The sequence below is a fragment of the Chiloscyllium punctatum genome, chromosome 26 (assembly GCF_047496795.1).
Source record: "Chiloscyllium punctatum isolate Juve2018m chromosome 26, sChiPun1.3, whole genome shotgun sequence".
NCBI classification, from domain to species: domain Eukaryota; kingdom Metazoa; phylum Chordata; class Chondrichthyes; order Orectolobiformes; family Hemiscylliidae; genus Chiloscyllium; species Chiloscyllium punctatum.
In genome coordinates this window covers 60343019-60362535 of record NC_092764.1, presented here as the reverse complement: position 1 = coordinate 60362535, position 19517 = coordinate 60343019, and the positions used below count along the sequence as shown (strand labels likewise).

At 41.2% G+C, this 19517-nt stretch overlaps 1 protein-coding gene across 1 annotated transcript in view; it reads left to right on the top strand.

The window, feature by feature from the left end:
• znrf1 (zinc and ring finger 1) overlaps positions 1–19517 on the top strand; it is a 268770-nt gene that overhangs the window by 199445 nt on the left and 49808 nt on the right. The window contains exon 3 of the mRNA XM_072547527.1: positions 3433–3538. Coding sequence (XP_072403628.1) covers positions 3433–3538 — 106 coding nt within the window. The remainder of the gene's footprint in view (positions 1–3432; positions 3539–19517) is intronic.

Genomic DNA, 19517 nt, shown 5'->3' with positions numbered 1-19517 from the left:
ACATCCATTAGAGAAGTGCTGGTGCTATCACCTGCGATCCCAAAAAGATTAACGCAGCATCCAGGAAATTTTAATCTATGTTGTACCAGTTGGAGGACTGAGGACAGATTGGCGAAGATGGAGTCCTTTTTTAAGACCTTGGACCTCCCAGGTATAACTTTAGAACAGGTGTCTCTTTTGAATGCCCCTCTGACAATTCAAGAGATACAGGAGGTGGTGAGGCAGCTCCAGAGTAGTAAAGCACCTGGCACAGATGGATTTCGAGTGAGTTTTATAAGGAGTTCATATGCTGGTCGTGCCAATGTTGGATATATACAATTATTTGTACAATCAGGACTGCCTCCAATCCTGCCTGAGAGAAGCAAATATTTCTCTTATTTTTAAGAGAGGGAAAGCCCCAGAGGATTGCATTTCTTTTGGCCCATATCATTGTTAAATGTGGATTTTAAAATTTTGTCAAAAATGCTGCTGTTGAGGCTGAAGAAGATCTTGCCCTTCATTGTACAAGAGGACCAGACAAGTTTTATTAGTGGTCGCAGGTCCTCTAATAGAATTAGGAGAGCGCTATATATGGTTCAGGTGTGCCAGCAAGGGTCAATTTCCGGTTTGGTAGTCTCCCTGAATGCAGAGAAAGCATTTGACCGGGTGAAGTGGCCGTACCTCTTATGTTCTGGAACGGTTTGGCCTTGGGAGGGATCTTTGCCAGGTTGGTGGCAGTGTTATACAGTGACCCTAAGGCAGCGGTTCTCACTACTGGTATAAAGTCTGACAATTTTAGTATTGGCTGAGGCAGCCGACAAGGGTGTCTCCTCTCACCATTGCTATTTACATTGGTGATTGAGCCATTGGCAGAGGCTATCCGGAAGGAACCCAATATAACTGCCCCAGAGATAGGACCAGGAAGGCATCAGATCATCTTTTACACAGATTTTTCAGACTTTAGTAAATACCAACTAAGTTCCCTACTATCCTATGTGGCTGATTGACCTCTGGTCCTGGCAAGTCCAATCTGGATGGACATCGAAGCCTCCCAGGCAAAATGTCCCCTCATTAATCTGTTGTTCATGGACAAGGTGAGGGCTGTAATGGGGTATTGCAGAAATCAGATCATTCTTTAACCATATTAAGGACAGAGAATGATGTGACAAAGCGAGGACAATTTACAAAAGACTTCCCCTTTTACTCCCATAGTAGGAATGCCAGGATTCCGGCCGGGATCAATGGATTCCAGCTTGAGGCTCTGGGAGTCCAGAGGAATTTCCTGTTTGGGAGATTTATTTGAGGGGGAGGTCCTGATGTCTTTCGAGCAGCTGACCCAGAAATATGAGCAATCTAGGAGGGGCCTCTTTCGTTATTTTCATGACCGGGACTTTATACAGAAAAAGACTACATTAATGGATAGTCCTATGAGTCGGATATAGAGGGGAGAGTGCTTCGGTCCATGGGCACACTCTCGGTCAGCACCCTCTATCATCTATTTGGAGGTGGTGGCTCGAAGGACTTTGAGCAGCTGTGTGGAATTTGGGTTCGGGAATTGGGGATGAAGATCTCGTCAGAGGCATGGGAGGATATTTGGGAGAATGTAGGAAGATTTTGATTTGCAATAGGACACCGGCTATGCAACTGAAGGTACTCCACAGGGTTTATTTGGTACCAGAGCGGCTTGTGGAATTTAAGACAGGAGTGTCCCCAGTGTGCCCCAAATATAAAATAGATGTTGGTACTCTTACTTATTGTTTGTGGACATGCTATAAACTTTGTAGGTAATGGGGCGCTACAGCGAGTGTTTTGGAAGGAGTCTTGGGAACAGAGGTCAAGGTAGATCCGGTGTCCCTCCTCCTGGGTTTGCCAAATCTCCCCTCTTTGGACACGCATGGGAAGAGATTGTTTAGTATTCTTTCATTTTGTGCAAGGAAGAACGTTCTGATGAGCTAGCTGTCAGAAAAATCCCCCAGGACCCTTGGGGTGGCGTATGTTAATTATGGAGCACAACCCCCTGGACTTCCTTACAAGTATGGTGCACCAGAAAACGGAACCTTTTTTTATCAGACGTGGCAGCCGTTTTTGAACCATATAGACGCGGACTAATCAGCTATATTGGTCAGGGCCTTTGTGTAGCCATGAGGGCTGTGTGTGGCAGTCTGGAGACCTCTGGGACAAATGCAGGTATGTCAACTGTTCCTATTGATGGGGAGCTTTGGTGGGATTGCTGTGAGTGTTGTAACTTAACGTAATTTAATTTAATTTCCCTTAGTTTAGCTCGGTTTAATTTAGCTTATTTTTGTTTTGATTTAGTTATTTATTGAATTGTAGTTTGTGTAGAGTTTTTTTTTCTCCTGAATTGTTTCTGGAGTAAAGTAGTAGTTTGTTTCCTGTTACTGTTGTTATATTGCAAGGTTATTCTGTTGTAGTAATTTTTATATTTTTTTGTAAAACATCCAAAATCTTCTCAATAAAAATATTTATTTCAAAAAAACAAGGGTAATATGGAAAACTCTGGAATTGGTGTTGAGAATAATCAGATCAGCCATAATCTCTTTAAATGGTGGAACAGGCTCAACAGGCTGAATGGCCTAAGTTCTGCTCCTGTCTTCTGGTCTTACAAGGATGTGAAGATGTTTGATCTTAGGATAAAGGCAGAAAATACCACTTTATCAGACATATCAAACCAAAAAGGTGTTCAGTTTCCTTCAAATTTATCATTTGTTAATGAACTGATTGCATGTAAATTAATTAGTACCTAAGATGAAGCCCCTGTATCTTGACTTATGTCCAGATCAATCAAGTAGGGTGAGCCTCAAGGACATTTTGAAGCCAGTTTTCTTTGTACTGCGAGTGCTTATTCCTTGGAGGCGCAAGGGAAGGCTGTTTGACCAGAGAGGCTATGCACCCTAGCCTAACTTTCCGTTCATCAGGCCTCCAAACCTTTTTGCTTGCAGTGGAGTCATTGGATAATGGATAGCTAATTCAATACAGGCCAAGAATTAAATCTGCAAAATTTCTTAACTGTGTATCACAGCTGCTTAATAAACCATTTGAGCAACTGGATATGACAAAACTATATATGTGAACTTTTAATCTGTAAACTGAATATGTTCTTGTAGGAATGTGTTTGTTTTGACTCACAGAATGGCTATAGCTCGGATGGACGCCAGTCAGCCTTCTGTCTGTGCCAGCTGTCTGCAGCAGCAACTCATGTAGTCCCACTTTCCACCAGCCATCTTCCCTGTAGCCCTGGAATTTTTATTTTCTCTTGAATTAATTAATTGTTTTAAAAGCACACTTTTGAATTGCTATTGGATATGTCAACTTTTAGCTGAAAGTGCTAATAAAAAGGGATTTTTGCATGTTTGCTCGATTCAGTAAGCAAGATGCACTTAGATGTACATGTGAGATTTCTTTTAACTTTGTAAAATGAATTTTGCTTTACAGACGATGTGCTGAGTAAAGATGCTGGAGAATGTGTAATCTGCTTGGAGGAACTTCTGCAAGGAGACACAATAGCTCGACTTCCTTGTCTTTGTATCTACCATAAAAGGTATGTGGGCTCTGAAAAGCTGTATGCATGCAAAATACTGAAAAGTATGTTTTTTGAACAGTTTTTAAAAGTTCTGTTCTGAATGTTTTCATTGCTGAATAACTATATCTTATTAAATAGAAATAATGAAGATAAAGTATTTTACATTTTTTTAAAAATAGTGAGATATTTAGCAATTGATTCTTTTGTTAATATCTGCAACATTGCGTTTCAGTATTAGGGGCTGTAAATCTTGTGAATCACAAGGTGGGAGTAAAAGGTGAGTGTGAGAAGTAGGTTCTGATAATTGATGGCAGTTAAAGTAGTCCAGTCAAATCAGCAGAATTTGTTTTATCCTCTTTTAACATGGAAACACACAAGTACAGCCAAAAAGATTTTAGTAGTAAATTTAGGGTAAAAGTGCTTTCTGATGCCTTTAATAAAACCATTGTTTATTCCTTGTTGGGAATAGGCTTGATTATAGGCATAGCTTGGCTGGGCTGTATTGATGACATTGGCACCAGGAATCCCAAGAAGTCCCAACAGTGGTCAGTACTACTGCTGGTGGTGAGTAGATGGGGCACTGTGGAGAAGTAGTGCAATGGTAATGAGGCAATTTTGGGAAGAAAGGGCAAAAAAAAAACTTACTTTGTCCTGATGGTGTCAAGCTTCTTATGGTTGTTGGAGTTCCATTCATTCAGGCAAGGGAGGAGTATTCCATCACAATCCTGTCCAGTGGTTGATGGACAGTTGTTGGGGAGTCAGGAGGTGGCTTCTGACCTGTTCTTGTAGCCACTATATTTATATGGCCAATCCAATTCCGATACTGGTCAATGGTAACCCGCAGGATGTTGATAGTGGGGATTCAGTGATGGTAATGCCAGAATGACAAGGCGATAGTGTTTACATTGTCTTTTCTTGGAGATGTTCATTGCCTACTGCCTGACGTTTGTGGGGTGTGATTGTTGCTTGCCATGTTTCAGCCCAAGCCGAGATATTGTCCAGGCCTTGTTTGCAATTGGACACAGGTGTTTCAGTATCTGAGGAATCATGAATAGTGCTGAATATTGTGCAATCATTGGCAAATATCCCCACTTCTAACCTTATGATGGAGGGAAGGTCATGTGATGAAGTAGCTGACTCTCGTCAGGGCCAGGACATTACTCTGAGGAACTCCTGCAGACATGTCCTGGAGCTGAGATGACTGACCTCCAACAACTACAACCATTTTCCCATGTGCCACATAAGATTTTAACCCCTGGAGAGTTTGCCCCCAGAATCCCATTGATTCCAATTTTGGTACGGCTCTTCAAACCCTCACTCAGTTAAATGAAGCCTTGATGTCAAGGGCTGTCACTCTTGTTTCACTTAATTCATCAACCAATTGATTGGTGGTGGATTTTTCAAAACAAAATGAGAGTTTTTTTTTAAACATCAGTATACAAGTTGGTTTCTGGATTGTTAAACGATTCAGAAGGGAAGTGTAGGAACTGGTACTATATTGAACTGTAGTTTAACATAGGTCAGTTGTAAACCTCAAAAGTCTCTTCCACTGTTTAATTCACCTTATGGTTCTGTCTATCAAACCTGGGAGCAGAGGCCAAGATTAACCTCTATCTTCTTGTGGAAAGATAGAGAAAATAGAAGGCAGTCCTTATTTCTAATCATTAAAAAAAGCTCCCGGCCACTTTTAAAGTGGAGTGACTGGGTCATGTTGCAAGGTCAAGAACTAGGATTGCCTACCTACCAGTGATTTTGGAATTGGAGGTGTTTGAGCAATGGAAGAACAAGGTGGATTTGTGGACTCTGGTCACTTCTCTTGCCAAAAAGAAGCAGGGTATGGCTTCGGCTTTACAGAAAGGAGTAAAATTAGTGCTAACATATTTTCAGAACTGGATGTCACTGACTTGGATACTGGAGGGGATTACTGGTAATTTATGAACAAAGTTACAAAAAAGTTGACATGTTGAAAGTCTGTGCAGTCTGATCAATAATTGATGAATTTTCAAAGATTGACAATCAGTCCATTAAAGAATATTTCATTGAGTTTGAGAAGCATTACAAAAGACTGAAGAAGTTAAATCTAGAAATTCCAAAGTGTGTGCTTTGATTCAAACTCTTAGGTTGAGTGCATTTCTTGGCAATGATTCTTTTTTTTGAACCGATGTCTGTTGGTCTAAAAAAAAACTTGGAGAGACAATTGTTTTCCTATGACATGTTGAGAGTGATGCAAAGAATAGAATACAGTGATTACTGACACTCAAAATCGAGGGTTGCCTCGTCACAGGCGCTTGGGTAAGCAAGGAATTGTTGAATAATGTTTGGGGGGAGCGTGTAGCTTTGATTTATAGATTTTTGAATTAAGGCAAAATGTAAGATTGGGGACATAGCTGACAAAAATAAAATCTCAGAAATCTATGGGGAATAATTAATGGGTGTTTTCAGTTTGACTCTGAATATCACTTTATCAGGAATTGCCCAAGAATCAAGAATCAAGTATTTGAGGCAGCTCATGTAATGGACAGTTCTGAAGGTGAATGTGATCATGATGAACAGAAAGAATCTGTTTTGCTAATGGTTGAAGGCTTAAATTGACCCATCTTAGAATATCTTAGGTGCTGATTCATTTTGCTGTGTTATGACAGATTGTGGTTGTACCTCAACAGTATGGAACTGATTGGCTGAACTGTTATTTGGAAACCTAAGCAGATCAAAGTACAATCAGAATATGAAAGTACTACCTACTCTCAATTCGAAGATGATAATATGTTACCATCTTTAAACAGAGCGAGTCTCCCTTATAAAATTACAAGACTCTGTCATTTCATCAGCACTAATGTCATTCATTGTGAGATGCCATTATTAATGAGTATGTTGATTACTGTTAAGTTACTGTTAAAGGATGTCAGAGCTGGGATAAAGAATACTAATCCCTTGTAGATCAGATCACATGTGAAATATGTATTAAATATGAAGTGTTGCAAGTATTCCTTTACCAGGAATTTAATTAAGCAGTAGCCATCAAGTTGAAGGTATAGAATAAGAATATTTATGTTACATTTTGTAGATATGGCAACCAGTCTCCACATTATCATGGTGATAAACAACAAGGACAAACTTGAAATATGATGCAGATGTGTTTTGGGTAGTGTCTGAGAACTTTAATATTGTAGTGTGTGTGTGTATATACAAAGCCCATGGTTTGTGTGAAAGAAACCATGCAATAATTGATTAAATGTTACACAGAATGCTGGCAGAATGACTAAACTGTAAATTACAAATGGTGCAAGCATGGACAGTACATGCAGAGATTTCTTACAGATGATTAGAGGTGTGTAATCTATACCAATTAGCATACCCAAACTTGCCCTTCAGTGCTGGTACTTGACTTTGGAAGGAACAACTAGCTTTTATTTTTGCAATCATCTGAATGTATTACACACCATGGAAAGTGTTCATAATACCTGGAGCATAAGATAAAATTAGGAGTGCATTAAGACATTGGATTAGACTGCCTGGGGAGATTTCAGTTTTGGTGACATGGTTTATTTTCAGAGAGAAAGACCCAGTAAATGGAAAGAGCCAGGAAACGTTATGTACGTGTTGGGAAATCTTCCATAATACAGCATGGGAATTAGACCATAAAAGGTGATCATAAGTCATGTTTCAAGCTCTAATAATGTGAAGTAAGTGATGATAATCAGGCAACATGTACTTTGCATAGACATGGTTCTGTAATTCGGAACCAGAGAGGCAAACATAAGGGCTCAAGAAAAACGTTCCACACAAATATTGCAGGATTTATTTGCCCAGAATAGGCTTTCGGGTGGTGTACTGGATAGCAGAGATAAATTGCTGGAGGGAGGGAACAATATGGAATGAACAGGAATGTCTACACACAAAATATAAAAATTGGTTAAATGCCCAAGATGAGGGACAAGAAATGGCCATGGATGGGCAGCAAGCAATGCAGAAATGAGAAAATGAAGCTCAGGTTTGAATTCTGATTCAGGAGGTAATTCTAGGAGGGAAAGATCAGATAGTAGAGGCTTTCTAGCAGATGTTCTGATAAGAATAGTCAGGAAAGATCTAGAGAGAAAAGAGGCCACAGTTGGATGAGGCAATAGGATAAAAGATAAAAGTAGATCAAGAGCAATTTATGCCTACTGATGTAAGGTCGGACAATGAAAGAAGCTAAACTAAGAGTTACAAAGCTGGAAAGAACTTTGGTATATAGTCAAAAGTTGACAATAGGACTCAACCAGCTATATCACACAGATGGAAAAGGTTCCATGAGATGGGACTTACGAAGCCAAAAGACACAGGAGCAGATTTAGGCCATTCAGCCCATTGATTCTACTCACTGTTGTATTATGGCTGATATGTCGTTTTTTTTCTGCCTTCTCTCAATAACCTTTCATCTCCTTCCTAATCAAGTATCTATCTATCTATCTTTGCCTTAAAGAAATCTAATGACTTGGCCACAGAACGCTGTGGAAGCCATAATCTCTATCAATTCACTACTCTCTGGCGGAAGAGATTCCTTCTCGTCTCGCTTCTAAAGGATTATCCCTTCACTTTGAGGCAATGCCCTCTGGTCCTAGCCTCTTCTAGGGGAAAGCTTTTCTATTCCTGAAGAAGGGCTTATGCCCGAAACGTCGATTCTCCTGTTCCTTGGATGCTGCCTGACCTGCTGCGCTTTTCCAGCAACACATTTTCAGCTCTGATCTCCAGCATCTGCAGTCCTCACTTTCTCCTCGAAAGCTTTTCTATGTCCACTTTATCCAGGCCTCTCAATATTCTGTAAGTTTCAATGAGATCCCCCCTCAACCTTCTAAACTCCATTGAGTAAAGATCCAGAGCCCTCAACCATTCCTTATATGACAAGCCCTTCATCCCAGGATAGTTCTTGTAAACTCCTCTGGGGCTTCCTCCAAGGCCAGCACAATCTTCCTTAGATACAGGGCCCAAAACTGCTCACAATCTGAGCAGGGCCTTATACAGCCTCAGCAGTGCATGTCTGCTCTTGTTTTTTAGCCCTCGTGAAATGAATGCTAATATTGCTTTCCTAACTGCCAACTGAACCTGCACGTTAGCCTTGAGAATCCTGAATTAGGACTCTTGAGTCCCTGTGCTTCAGATTTCCGAAGCCTTTCCTTATTAGAAAATAGACTGTGCCCCCATTCTTTCTATCAAAGTGCAGAACCTCAGACTTTCCCACATTTGTGTTCCACCTGCCACTTCTTTGCCAAATCTCTTAGCCATTCCAAGTCCTTCCACAGCCTCCCTGCTTTTTCACCGCCAACTGTTCCTCCAGCTATGTTTGTTATCTGGCAACTTAGCAACATGCCCCCCAGTGACAATCTGGATGAAAGAAATGTATAACGTGAATAGTTGTGGTCCCAACACGGACCCCTGTGGAACTCCACTATCACTGGCTACCATTCTGAAAAATACCCCTTTTGCCCTGATGACATGGGCTGTTCTTTTATTTAGCAGCCTCCTGTGCAGCTGCTTGCCAACGATAGGATGTTATCTGACAAAACTAGATTGTTAGCTCGAGGTTTTGAAGAATGCTGGGGGAAAGAGATTATAGTCAACAATACTACAGCTGGGAAATTAGTTTCAAAGATCTTTTGTAGTCATTCAAACAACTTCCATTTTGAAAAAAAAATGTTAATCAAATTAATACAGAATTTAAGATTAGCAGTCAAGCACAGGAGCTTTAAAATATTGAAAATAAAGCTCGGTGGATCAGATCAACAGTTTTGCTCAGAAAATGTCAATCCTATTGCACTTAGTCCTACCAGGTCCCGAGAGAAATATGCACCTGCTACCAAGGATGAGATGGGACAGCTGAGACATTTTGTTGGACAGCTCAGTTGGTTCGGCACATAGAACAGCTTGGGTGCAAGGTATGACCAGATGGAACTTTGTCTTGTCATGAAAAGTCTGAAGGTGGAGAACACCTAGAGAGTGAATTAAACGTTAAAAAAAAGTTTAAGAAATAGAGGTGTATCCTTGATTATTTATACTGATGCCTTGTATGTGAATCTTGGCAATGTATTTTCCACTGAGATTCACAGTGACCACATCTGTAGCAAGTGTCAGGTGGAGGAACTTTGGCTCAGTTATGAGCTGGAATCTTTGCTATGGATACTGCAACACAGAGAGAGGGAGAATTCTTGGACATGATATTTCAAGAGACTGTCACACCATTTAGATTCCTTACATTAAATTTGGTCCATGGACAGGGACAGGAAGATATGACCGTGACTGAGCCAGGTATGAAAATCCAGAATTGAAGAAGTGCCTCAATGAGTATGGTTGTAAGGTAGGTACAATTCTTCCAGTGTGGATGAGTCAGAGAGTCATTAGAGGTATACAGGAAACAGACCCTTCAATCCAACTCATCCATGCTGATCAGATATCCTAAATTAATCTAGTCCTATTTGCCAGCGCTTGGCCCAGATCCATCCAAACCCTTCCTATTTATATACCCATCCAGATGCCCTTTAAATGTTGACATTTTACCTTCCTCTGGTTGCTGATTCCATATACGTACCACCCTTTGCATGAAAAAGGTGCCCCTTAGGCCCCTTTTAAACCTTTCCCCTCTCACCCTAAACCTGTGCCCTTGCACCCACCACAGGAAAAAGACTTTGCCTATTTACTCTATCCATGCCCCTCAAGTTTTTATGAAACTCTGTAAGGTCATCCCTCAGCCTCTGATGCTGCAGGGGAAACAGCCCAGCCTATTCAGACTGTCCCTATAGCCCAAACCCTCCAACCTTGGCAACATCCATGCATATCCTTTCTGAACCCTTTCAAGTTTCGCAATATCCTTCCTTTCAGAGGGAGACCAGAATTGCACACAGTATTCCAAAAGTGGCCTAACCTGTATAATATCCTGTATAGTCGCAACATGACCTCCCAATTCCTGTACTCAGTGCTCTGATCAAGAAAGGAATGCATACCAAACGCCACCTTCACTATCCTTTCTACCTGTGACTATGGGGCAGAAGTCAGAATTCCCTCTAAACTGCACAGTTGCACAGCCATTTGGCAGAGGCGCATAAGCACATTTATTTCCAGTTGAAGAAGCTACTGCCCAAATGGAGCTTAGACGTTCACAGAGCGACAAGAAAAATGAGAGGCAACATAGACACAAATTGCAGAGAGGCTGAGCGGACTGATCACAGCACCGCATTCAAATGGAGGAGCAAAGAGAAATATAGCAAAAAGAGATTGAGTACTTGGGGGAGTAGATGATGTTCTCTACAGCAAAGATAGAGAACCCCAAAGGTTGTTTTGCCCAGCTTACCTGGTGCCAAGGTTCAGGGCATCTAAGCTAGAGAGACTATTGGAGCAGGAAGAGAACATTATCATGGTATGCAAGTGGCGATGACATTGGTAGGACTAGAAAAGAGATCCTACTGACTCAGCTAAATTGAAAAGCAGAAATACAAAGATGATTTCCAGATTACTGCCTGGCTCAAAGATTAATGTGGCAGAAATGGGTTCCAATTCATGGGGCACCAGCACTAGTTCTGGGGAAAGAAAGCTTTTCCATTGGGATGGACTTCATTTGACTACTGTCCTGACAAATCAGACAACTGGGGGGATTGGAGGGCGTTAGTGCTGATGATGAGATTCAATTAAAGGAAAGTTTCGAAAACAAAAGAGAAGTGAGAGAGTAAAAGTGCGGGTTAGTACAGAAGGAAACAATAATCAAGGCATGACGGAAGGGGTAGGAATTATACATCAAGAAAAGTGCAGCAAGAATTTAAATGGGAATAAAAAAGTCAAAACTTAAGGCTGAATGCCTGCTGTATTTATGACAAGATAGATGAGATGATGGCATAAATAGAAATAGACAAATATGACTTGATAGCTATCATGGAGACATGGGCACAGGATGACTAGGACTGGGAACTCAGTATTCAGCGGTATTAGATATTCTGGAAGAAAAGAGAAATGAAAAAGTTAGTGGGGTAGTATTGTTAATAGGGAAATACTATGGGGTGATGACTTGTAAAATAGATGCAACTGATTGTGATGTGGAATCCGTTTGGATGGAAGTAAGGATTAACAAGGGAAAAAATATCATAGGTGAAAATAATCTATAGACCTCCAAAGAGTTGCCTCACTTTAGGACAAATTATATATTAGGAAATGATGAAGGTGTGTAAGAGGGGCAGTATATTCATCATGGGTGATTTTAGTGACTCGACAAATCAGTTGGGCAAAGGTAACATAGAAGACAAATTTGAACAGTTCCTCAGGGGTTGTTCCTTAAAGCAGTATATTGCAGAACCTGCCCAGCAACAGGCTATTTCAAATTTAGTAATGTAGAATGACTTTATATTAATTTGACATCTCATAGTTAAAATCCTTTAAGGTATAGTGATCACAACATGGTGGAATTTCAAATTCAGAGCACCTTGGGTCTCAAACAAATGTCCTCAACTTAAATAAGGGAGTTATTGAAAAAGCTTCTGTGTAAAGCAGACTGCCAAACCCACGATTAACGCAGGCGGTCAAGTAGAGTATCCAATCAAGCATTAAAGCATAGAAAGTGGCAGGAACTAGTGGTAGGCCAGTGGCAATTTCTTTAGAAACCAGTCGATGAGTAAAAGTTAACAAAGAGAAAATTAATTCTGAAATTTAATTGGTAATGAATATAAAAACAAACAAAAATTTCATATGGGTATATAAAATGGGTCTATATAAAGACTAACTAAAGTAAGTGTGGTGGGTACTTTATAATGGGGACCAGGAAAATAGCAGATAATTTAATCCAGTATTTTACATTGATCTTCATGGTAAAATAAATTATAAACATCTCAAAGATAACAGTTTAGTAAGCTGCTAATAGAAGGAAACATCTTGTAATGGTCTCTGTCATGAGGGAAAAGGTATTTGACAAACTAATGGGACTAAAGTCAAAAAAGTTGCCAGGACCTATTGGCCTGCATTGAAGGGTTTTAAAGAAAGTGGCTGCAAAGGAGGCATTGGTTATAATATTCCTGAACTCACTGGATTCTGGGAGGGTTTTATCAGATTGGAAAACTGCTTATATAATGTCACTGTTCAAGAAGAGATGGTGGTATAAAACAGGAAAGTATAGATGAATTAACCCAACATTTGTCATTTGTTAGAGTCCATTATTAAGGAAGAGATAGCAGTTTATTCAGAAAGGCTTATCATAATCAGAGTCAAAGTTTTGGGAAAGCAAGATCATGTTGACAAATTTGCTAGAGTTCTTTGTGGATATAACAAGCAGATTTGATAAAGGAACCAGCAGATACAGTATATCTGGGTTTCCAGAAGACATTTGGGAAGGTGCCACAAAAAAGGTTTATTGCACAAGATAGGAGCTCATGCTTTGACAGTAATGTATTAGCATGGATTGAGGATTGTTTAACACACAGAATACAGAATCAGGATTAATGAGACTTTTTCATAATGGAAAGATTTGAGCTGACAAGGATCAGTCCTAGGGCCTGAATTATTTATTTTCTGTTGGAAGATAGGGGCATAGTCAAATGATATTAATTTGCTGACTATGCAGAAATAGTTGGGAGATTATGTTGTGATGAAAGTGATGCAGATTGCTTGAGTGAGTGGAAAAAACCTTAACAGAAGTTCAGTGCAGGAATGTCTAATGTTTGCTGGGAAGAATCAAAAAAACGACTGTTACTTAACAAGACAGAGGCTCCAAAAATCCCTCGCACAGAGGAATCTGGGTGTTCTTGACCATGAACTTAGCATGTATTAAGACCGATAGAATTTTGGCCTCCCTTGCTAATGATTTGTAGCTTAAAAATAAGGACTTAAACACTTAATGGTAAGGTCCTGGGAAGTATTGCTGAACAAAGAGACCATGGAGTGCAGGTTCATAGTTCCTTGAAAATGGAGTCGCAGGTAGTGAAGAAGGTGTTTTGGTATGCTTGCCTTTATTGGTCAGTGCACTGAGTATAGGTGTAGGGAGGTCATGTTGCAAATGTACGTGACATTGGTTAGACAACCTTTGGAATACTGCATGTAGTTTGGTCTCCCTGCTATAGGAAAGATGTTGTGAAACTTGAATGGGTTCAGAAAAGATTTACAATGATGTTGTCAGGGTTGGAAGATTTGAGCTAAAGGGAGAGGAGAGGCTGAATAGGCTAGGGCTCTTTTCCCTGGAGCATCGGAGGCTGAGTGGTGACTTTAGAGGTTTATAAAATCATGAGGGGCATGGATAGGGTCAAGAGATCTTCCCCCTCCGCCTCTCTCTCTCCCCTCCACAACCCCCCCCCCCCTCCCCCCCAACCTCCCCAGAGTAGGAGAGTTTAGGATGAGAGGGGAAAAATTTAAAACTCGCCTGGGGGCAACTTCTTCTCACAAAGGGTTGTGCATGTATGGAATGAGCTGGCAGAGGAAGCGGTGAAGGCTGATACACTTCCAACATCTGGATTGGTATGAATAGCAAGGGTTTAGAGGGATATGGGCCAAATATTGGCAACTAGGACCAGATTAATTTATTTAGTCAGCATGGACGAGTTGGACCTAAGGGTCTGTTTTGGTGCTGTACATCTCTGACTGTATGAGATGGTTATTCCCTGGTGATGCGACATTCTTAAGGGACTGGCTTCAAGTTTCCAATGTGTTTCTATGGAGCACCTCATGCTGGAAAATATATTTGAGTACTTTGAGGAAACTTATTTGTGATGTCCTGCATGGTAAAATAGATTACTGATGCTCATAAGGGTCTTTTACCCATTGGGAGGATTGACAGCACATGTAATTATTCATTCTGGACCATGGATCTTTGTTACATTTTTATTCCCCGTATTTTTAAGAAGATATGACTTATCATTAGTGTTTGTGTCTGTCCTGTACAGCTCTATCATTCAAACTTAGTTTTTTTGATTATTCTAGCCAGCATCATGATGCAAACCTTTATAGAGCCAAGGAGAAGCAGGCCTGTCTGTCCCTGGCAAGCTTTCTGGTGCTTCATGCAACCTTGTCCTGTGAAAGGAAGGAAAGAATACTTGTAACTCAGTGTTTTTGGATGATAAACTGGCCATGGTGGAATAGCTGGAAGTATTTGGAATCTACAAGAAGTGGATGTGATTCTAGCAGGATTGTTGAGGATGTGGGGATGAAATGCAAGATGTGATTCTTTCAGGTTTTGAATGCGTCATGGAGCATTATAAGTCATGTTATTTAATATATTTATGATCAACCTGTTCAGAAATGGTATGACATGTCCCTGGAGCAGGTGGAACCTGAACCCAGGCTTACTGGCTCAGAGGTAGAGACATGGCCATTGTGCCACAAGATCCCTCAATGTCATTTGAAAATGCATTCACTGATTTTAAGCAGCTGTGTGAAGTCTTTGGGCTTCTTAATGACCTGGCTGCAGAGCCAATATGCCCAATATTAGGCTGAATCAAATGATTCCCTACCCCCTCATATTTTTAAATGTAGTTTCACTAACACTTTCCAAAAAAGGTCAAGTTAATTTGATTAATTGTGTTTTTGTTTACATTTCTGCTACCCAGTTTCCAATACTAGTTCTTTTTTCATTCCTGCGTCTTGCTCAATACTCCTTTACACTTACAGCAATACCGTCATATTAGTTAATCCTCCCATGAGTATCCTGAGACATTAATAAGATGGAATGTGCTGAAAGAACCTGTACTCAGAAATTACTACTGGCTTGAAAACTGGTCAAAGAAACAAATCTGAGAAACCGCAGTACAATATTTAAACAATGTTTTGATAGGGCTAACTGAGAATAATTTCAAGTGTGTAATTTAACTAACGTTCAGATATAGTTCCTTGGGTTTTGCTACCGGGAATTAATATCCTTTAAATCCCTCAATTGGATTATTACCTTGTAATCGCTGCCAGACAGCTCTTCTATGTACATATCAGATTAATCTCAGCTATGTAATGAAGTACAATTGTATATTTTAACAGTATCCAATTAATTTACTTCAAAATGAGTTCCCAATTGACAGTATTGATGATAATAACAATTGAAACTGCAATTCTATTTTGACTGCCAGATCCAAAGTGCACTGTTTTCAACCAAAAATCATGCTACCTCTTTTGGATAGACACAGAAAGGATTGAATTAGTAAACTCATTTCTCAAGTATTTAAATGTGAAACCTTCAAGATAGTTTAATGAAATAGCTATGATCATATTGAATGGCAGAACAGGGTGAAGGGGCTGAATAGCCTACTCCTGCTCCTAATTGTTATGTTCTTATATACATTTGGAAGATTGTTTTAAAATCAAAATTTGACAGTGGTAATTTGATTTATTTATTACAAAAACTCCACAAATAAATTATGATCTAGCAGCTATAACATAGAGAAATATCTTGAGGTACTTCACGGGAGCATACTAAGACCAGCATAGCCATGAAACCAAAGAAGATAAGACCATTAGAATTCAGCAGAAATTAGGCCATTCGGCCCATCGAGTCTGCTCCACCATTCAAACATGGCTGATAGGTTTCCCAACTGAAAATGTGTTGCTAGAAAAGCGCAGCAGGTCAGGCAGCATCCAAGGAGCAGGCGAATCAACGTTTCGGGCATGAGCCCTTCTCCTGCTCCTTGGATGCTGCCTGACCACCTGCGCTTTCCCAGCAACACATTTTCAGCTCTGATCTCCAGCATCTGCAGTCCTCACTTTCTCCTGATAGGTTTCCCAACCCCATTCTCCCGTTTCCTCCCTGTGACCCTTGATTCTCAAGAACCTTTCTATCTCCGTCTTAAATATACTGAATGACCTGACCTCCACAGCCTTCTGTGGAAACGAGTTTCATAGATTCACCAGTCTGTGCCTGAGGAAGTTTCTTCTTATCTCCTTATTCTCATTATTCTAAAAGGTCTTCCCTTTACTCTAAGGCTATGCCTTCGGGTCCTAGTCTTTCCTACCAATGGAAACATGTTCCCAACATTCACTCTGTCTAGGCCATTTAGTATTCTGTGTGCTTCAATTAGATTCCCCCTCATCCTTCTAACCTCTATCGAATGTAAACCCAGAGTCCTCAAAGGTTTCTCTTGTTAAGCTTTTCATTCCTGGGACCATTCTTGTGAACTTCCTGTCACTACGCTCCAGTACATCATTCCTGAGATAAGGGGCCCAAAATTGTGCACAATACTCCAAATGTGGTCCGACCTGAGCCTTATAGAGCCTCCGAGGTATATCCCTGCTTTTATAAATGCTGTCAACATAAATGCCATCATTGCATTTGCTTTCCTAACTACTGACTCAACCTGCAAGTTTACGTTGAGAGAATTCTGGACTAGAACTCCCAAGTGTCTTTGCACCTCAGACTTCTGAATTTCCTCCCAATTTAGAAAATAGTCCATTCCTCTATTCTTCTAACCAAAGTGCATGACTTCATACTTTCCCACGTTGTTCTCCATCTGCCAGTACTTTGCCCACTTTCCTAACCTGTCCAAATTCTTCTGCGGCCTCCCCACCACCTCAATACTACCGGTCCCTCTACCTATCTTTGTATCATCTGCAAACTTAGCCAAAATGCCCTCAATCCCTTCATCTAGATCGTTAATGTATAAAGTGAAAAGTTGTGATCCCAACACTGACCCTTATCGAACAACACTTGTCACCAGCTGCCATCCTGAGAAGGACCCTTTTATCCCCACACTCTACTTTCTGCCAGACAGCCAAGCTTCTATCCATGCTAACACCTTGCCTCTGACACCATGGGCCTTTATCTTGGTCTGTAGCCTCCTGTGTGGTACCTTGTCAAAGGCCTTCTTGAAGTCTAGATAGATAACATCTATTGGCTGTCCTTGGTCGAACCTGCTCATTACTTCCTCAAAGAAATCTTAACAGATTTGTCAGGCATGACCTCCCCTTGATGAAACCATGCTGACTTTGCCCAATTTTACTATACACTTCAAGTATTCAGAAATCTAATCCTTCACAATGGATTCCAGGATCTTACCCACGACCGAGGTTAGGCTAATCGATCTGTAATTTTTCCATCTTTTACCTTACTCCCTTCCAAACAGGGATGTCACATTAGCGATTTTCCAGTCCTCTGGGACCAGCCCAGATTCTAATGATTCCTGAACGATCACCACTAACACCTCCGCTATCTCGTCAGCTATCTCCCATAGAACTTTTGGGTGCAGTCCATCTGGTCCAGGTTATTTATCCACATTCAGCCATTCAGTTTTTCTAGTACCTTCTCCTTGGTGACAGCCACCATACTCCTATTGGACTGTTGAGCAAGACTTTGGGCCAAGGTGCAAGTTTTGAAGAGAATCTTGATGAAGGAAGGAGATCTGAGACAGATTCTTCCAAGCCCCTGATCTACATCGACCATGACAGAAAACTTTGGAAAATGAGGTGGGATGTCTATGGAGGACCTTCTCAACATTTTCCAACCAAGTTTGAGCGACAAGATGAGATCTCACAAGTGAGTGAGAGGCTTATTAGCATGGGTTATCACTGACTAACTGCCTCATAAATATTTAATCTCACCACATTAATATGCAATTTCCCATTCTATCAACTGTCAGCTAGCTACTAGATGGTGGGAATTCCCAACATAAAAGTCACAGCAGTTATCTGGCTACTTCAGCTCACCGCTTGCTACTCAGGACTACCATCATGGATGCATAGCATACGAACCTCATTGGCAGTGACTGCAGCACCCCACTTCCACAGACCTTGGCATAAGAACATAGAACGGTACAGCCTGACATGTGCTAGCCTCACTGCAGCAATGGGCACCCAGCTCACAAGTTGGACTAGGCTGCATCTCAGGACTGCTCGTTTGCTAGTTTACCATTCACTCATTTCTTGAGCATGAATAATATGAATAATCGACCATGAATCTTTGTGCGAAGTGGGTGCAGTAGCTGAGATGGAGTGAGTGTGAAGTAGCAGAGAGATGATGATGGCACAGTTATTGACTTGCCTATGTCATTGCATGCTCCTCCAGATGGCTGAGATGGCACTGATCTGGGTGGCAATCTTGGACAAGGCTGGCAGAGTCTGATATTGTGGTCTCTTCTGCCAGTTCTGGAGGAAGAGGGCAGTCCATATATGTACTACTTCATTCACCAGGCCATCCAGTCGTCCTCATTAGTATCTGGGGACTTATTGGAAGAACTGTCTCACAGACTAGTCGAGCAACAACCTGATGTAGTCATACTCACGGAATCATATCTTACAATGTTGCAGACACCACAATCACCATCCCTGGATATTTCCTGTCTCACCTGCAGGACAGACCCAGCAGAGGTGGCAGCATAGTGGTATACAGTAGGGAGGAAGTGCTATGGGAATCCTCAGTATTAACTCTGGGCAGCATAAAGTCTCATGGCTTCAGGTTAACCCATTGGCATGGAAACCACCTGCTATTATCATGTACCGTCATCCCTCAGCTGATAAATCAGTACACCTCCATGTTGAACAACATGGCAAGGGCACAAAATGTACTCTGGGTAGGGGATTTCAGTATCCAGCATGAAGTGTGACTTGGCAGCAGTACCATGGATCATGTTCAAAGTTTGTGAGAAGATTTGTAGCTCGGGTGCTCGTTGTTGTGGTTCTGTTTGCCGAGCTGGGAATTTGTGTTGCAGAGGTTTCGTCCCCTGTCTAGGTGACATCCTCAGTGCTTGGGAACATCCTGTGAAGCACTTCTGTATTGTTTCCTCCGACATTTATAGTGGTTTGTCTCTGCCGCTTCCGGTTGTCAGTTCCAGCTGTCCGCTGCAGTGGCCGGTATATTGGGTCCAGATTGATGTGTTTGTTGATAGAACTGTGGATGAATGCCATGCCTGTAGGAATTCCCTGGCTGTTCTCTGTTTGGCTTGTCCTATAATAGTAGTGTTGGGCTGTGGGCGGCACGATGGCACAGTGGTTAGCACTGCTGCCTCACAGCGCCAGAGACCCGGGTTCAATTCCCACCTCAGGCGACTGACTGTGTGGAGTTTGCACGTTCTCCCCGTGTCTG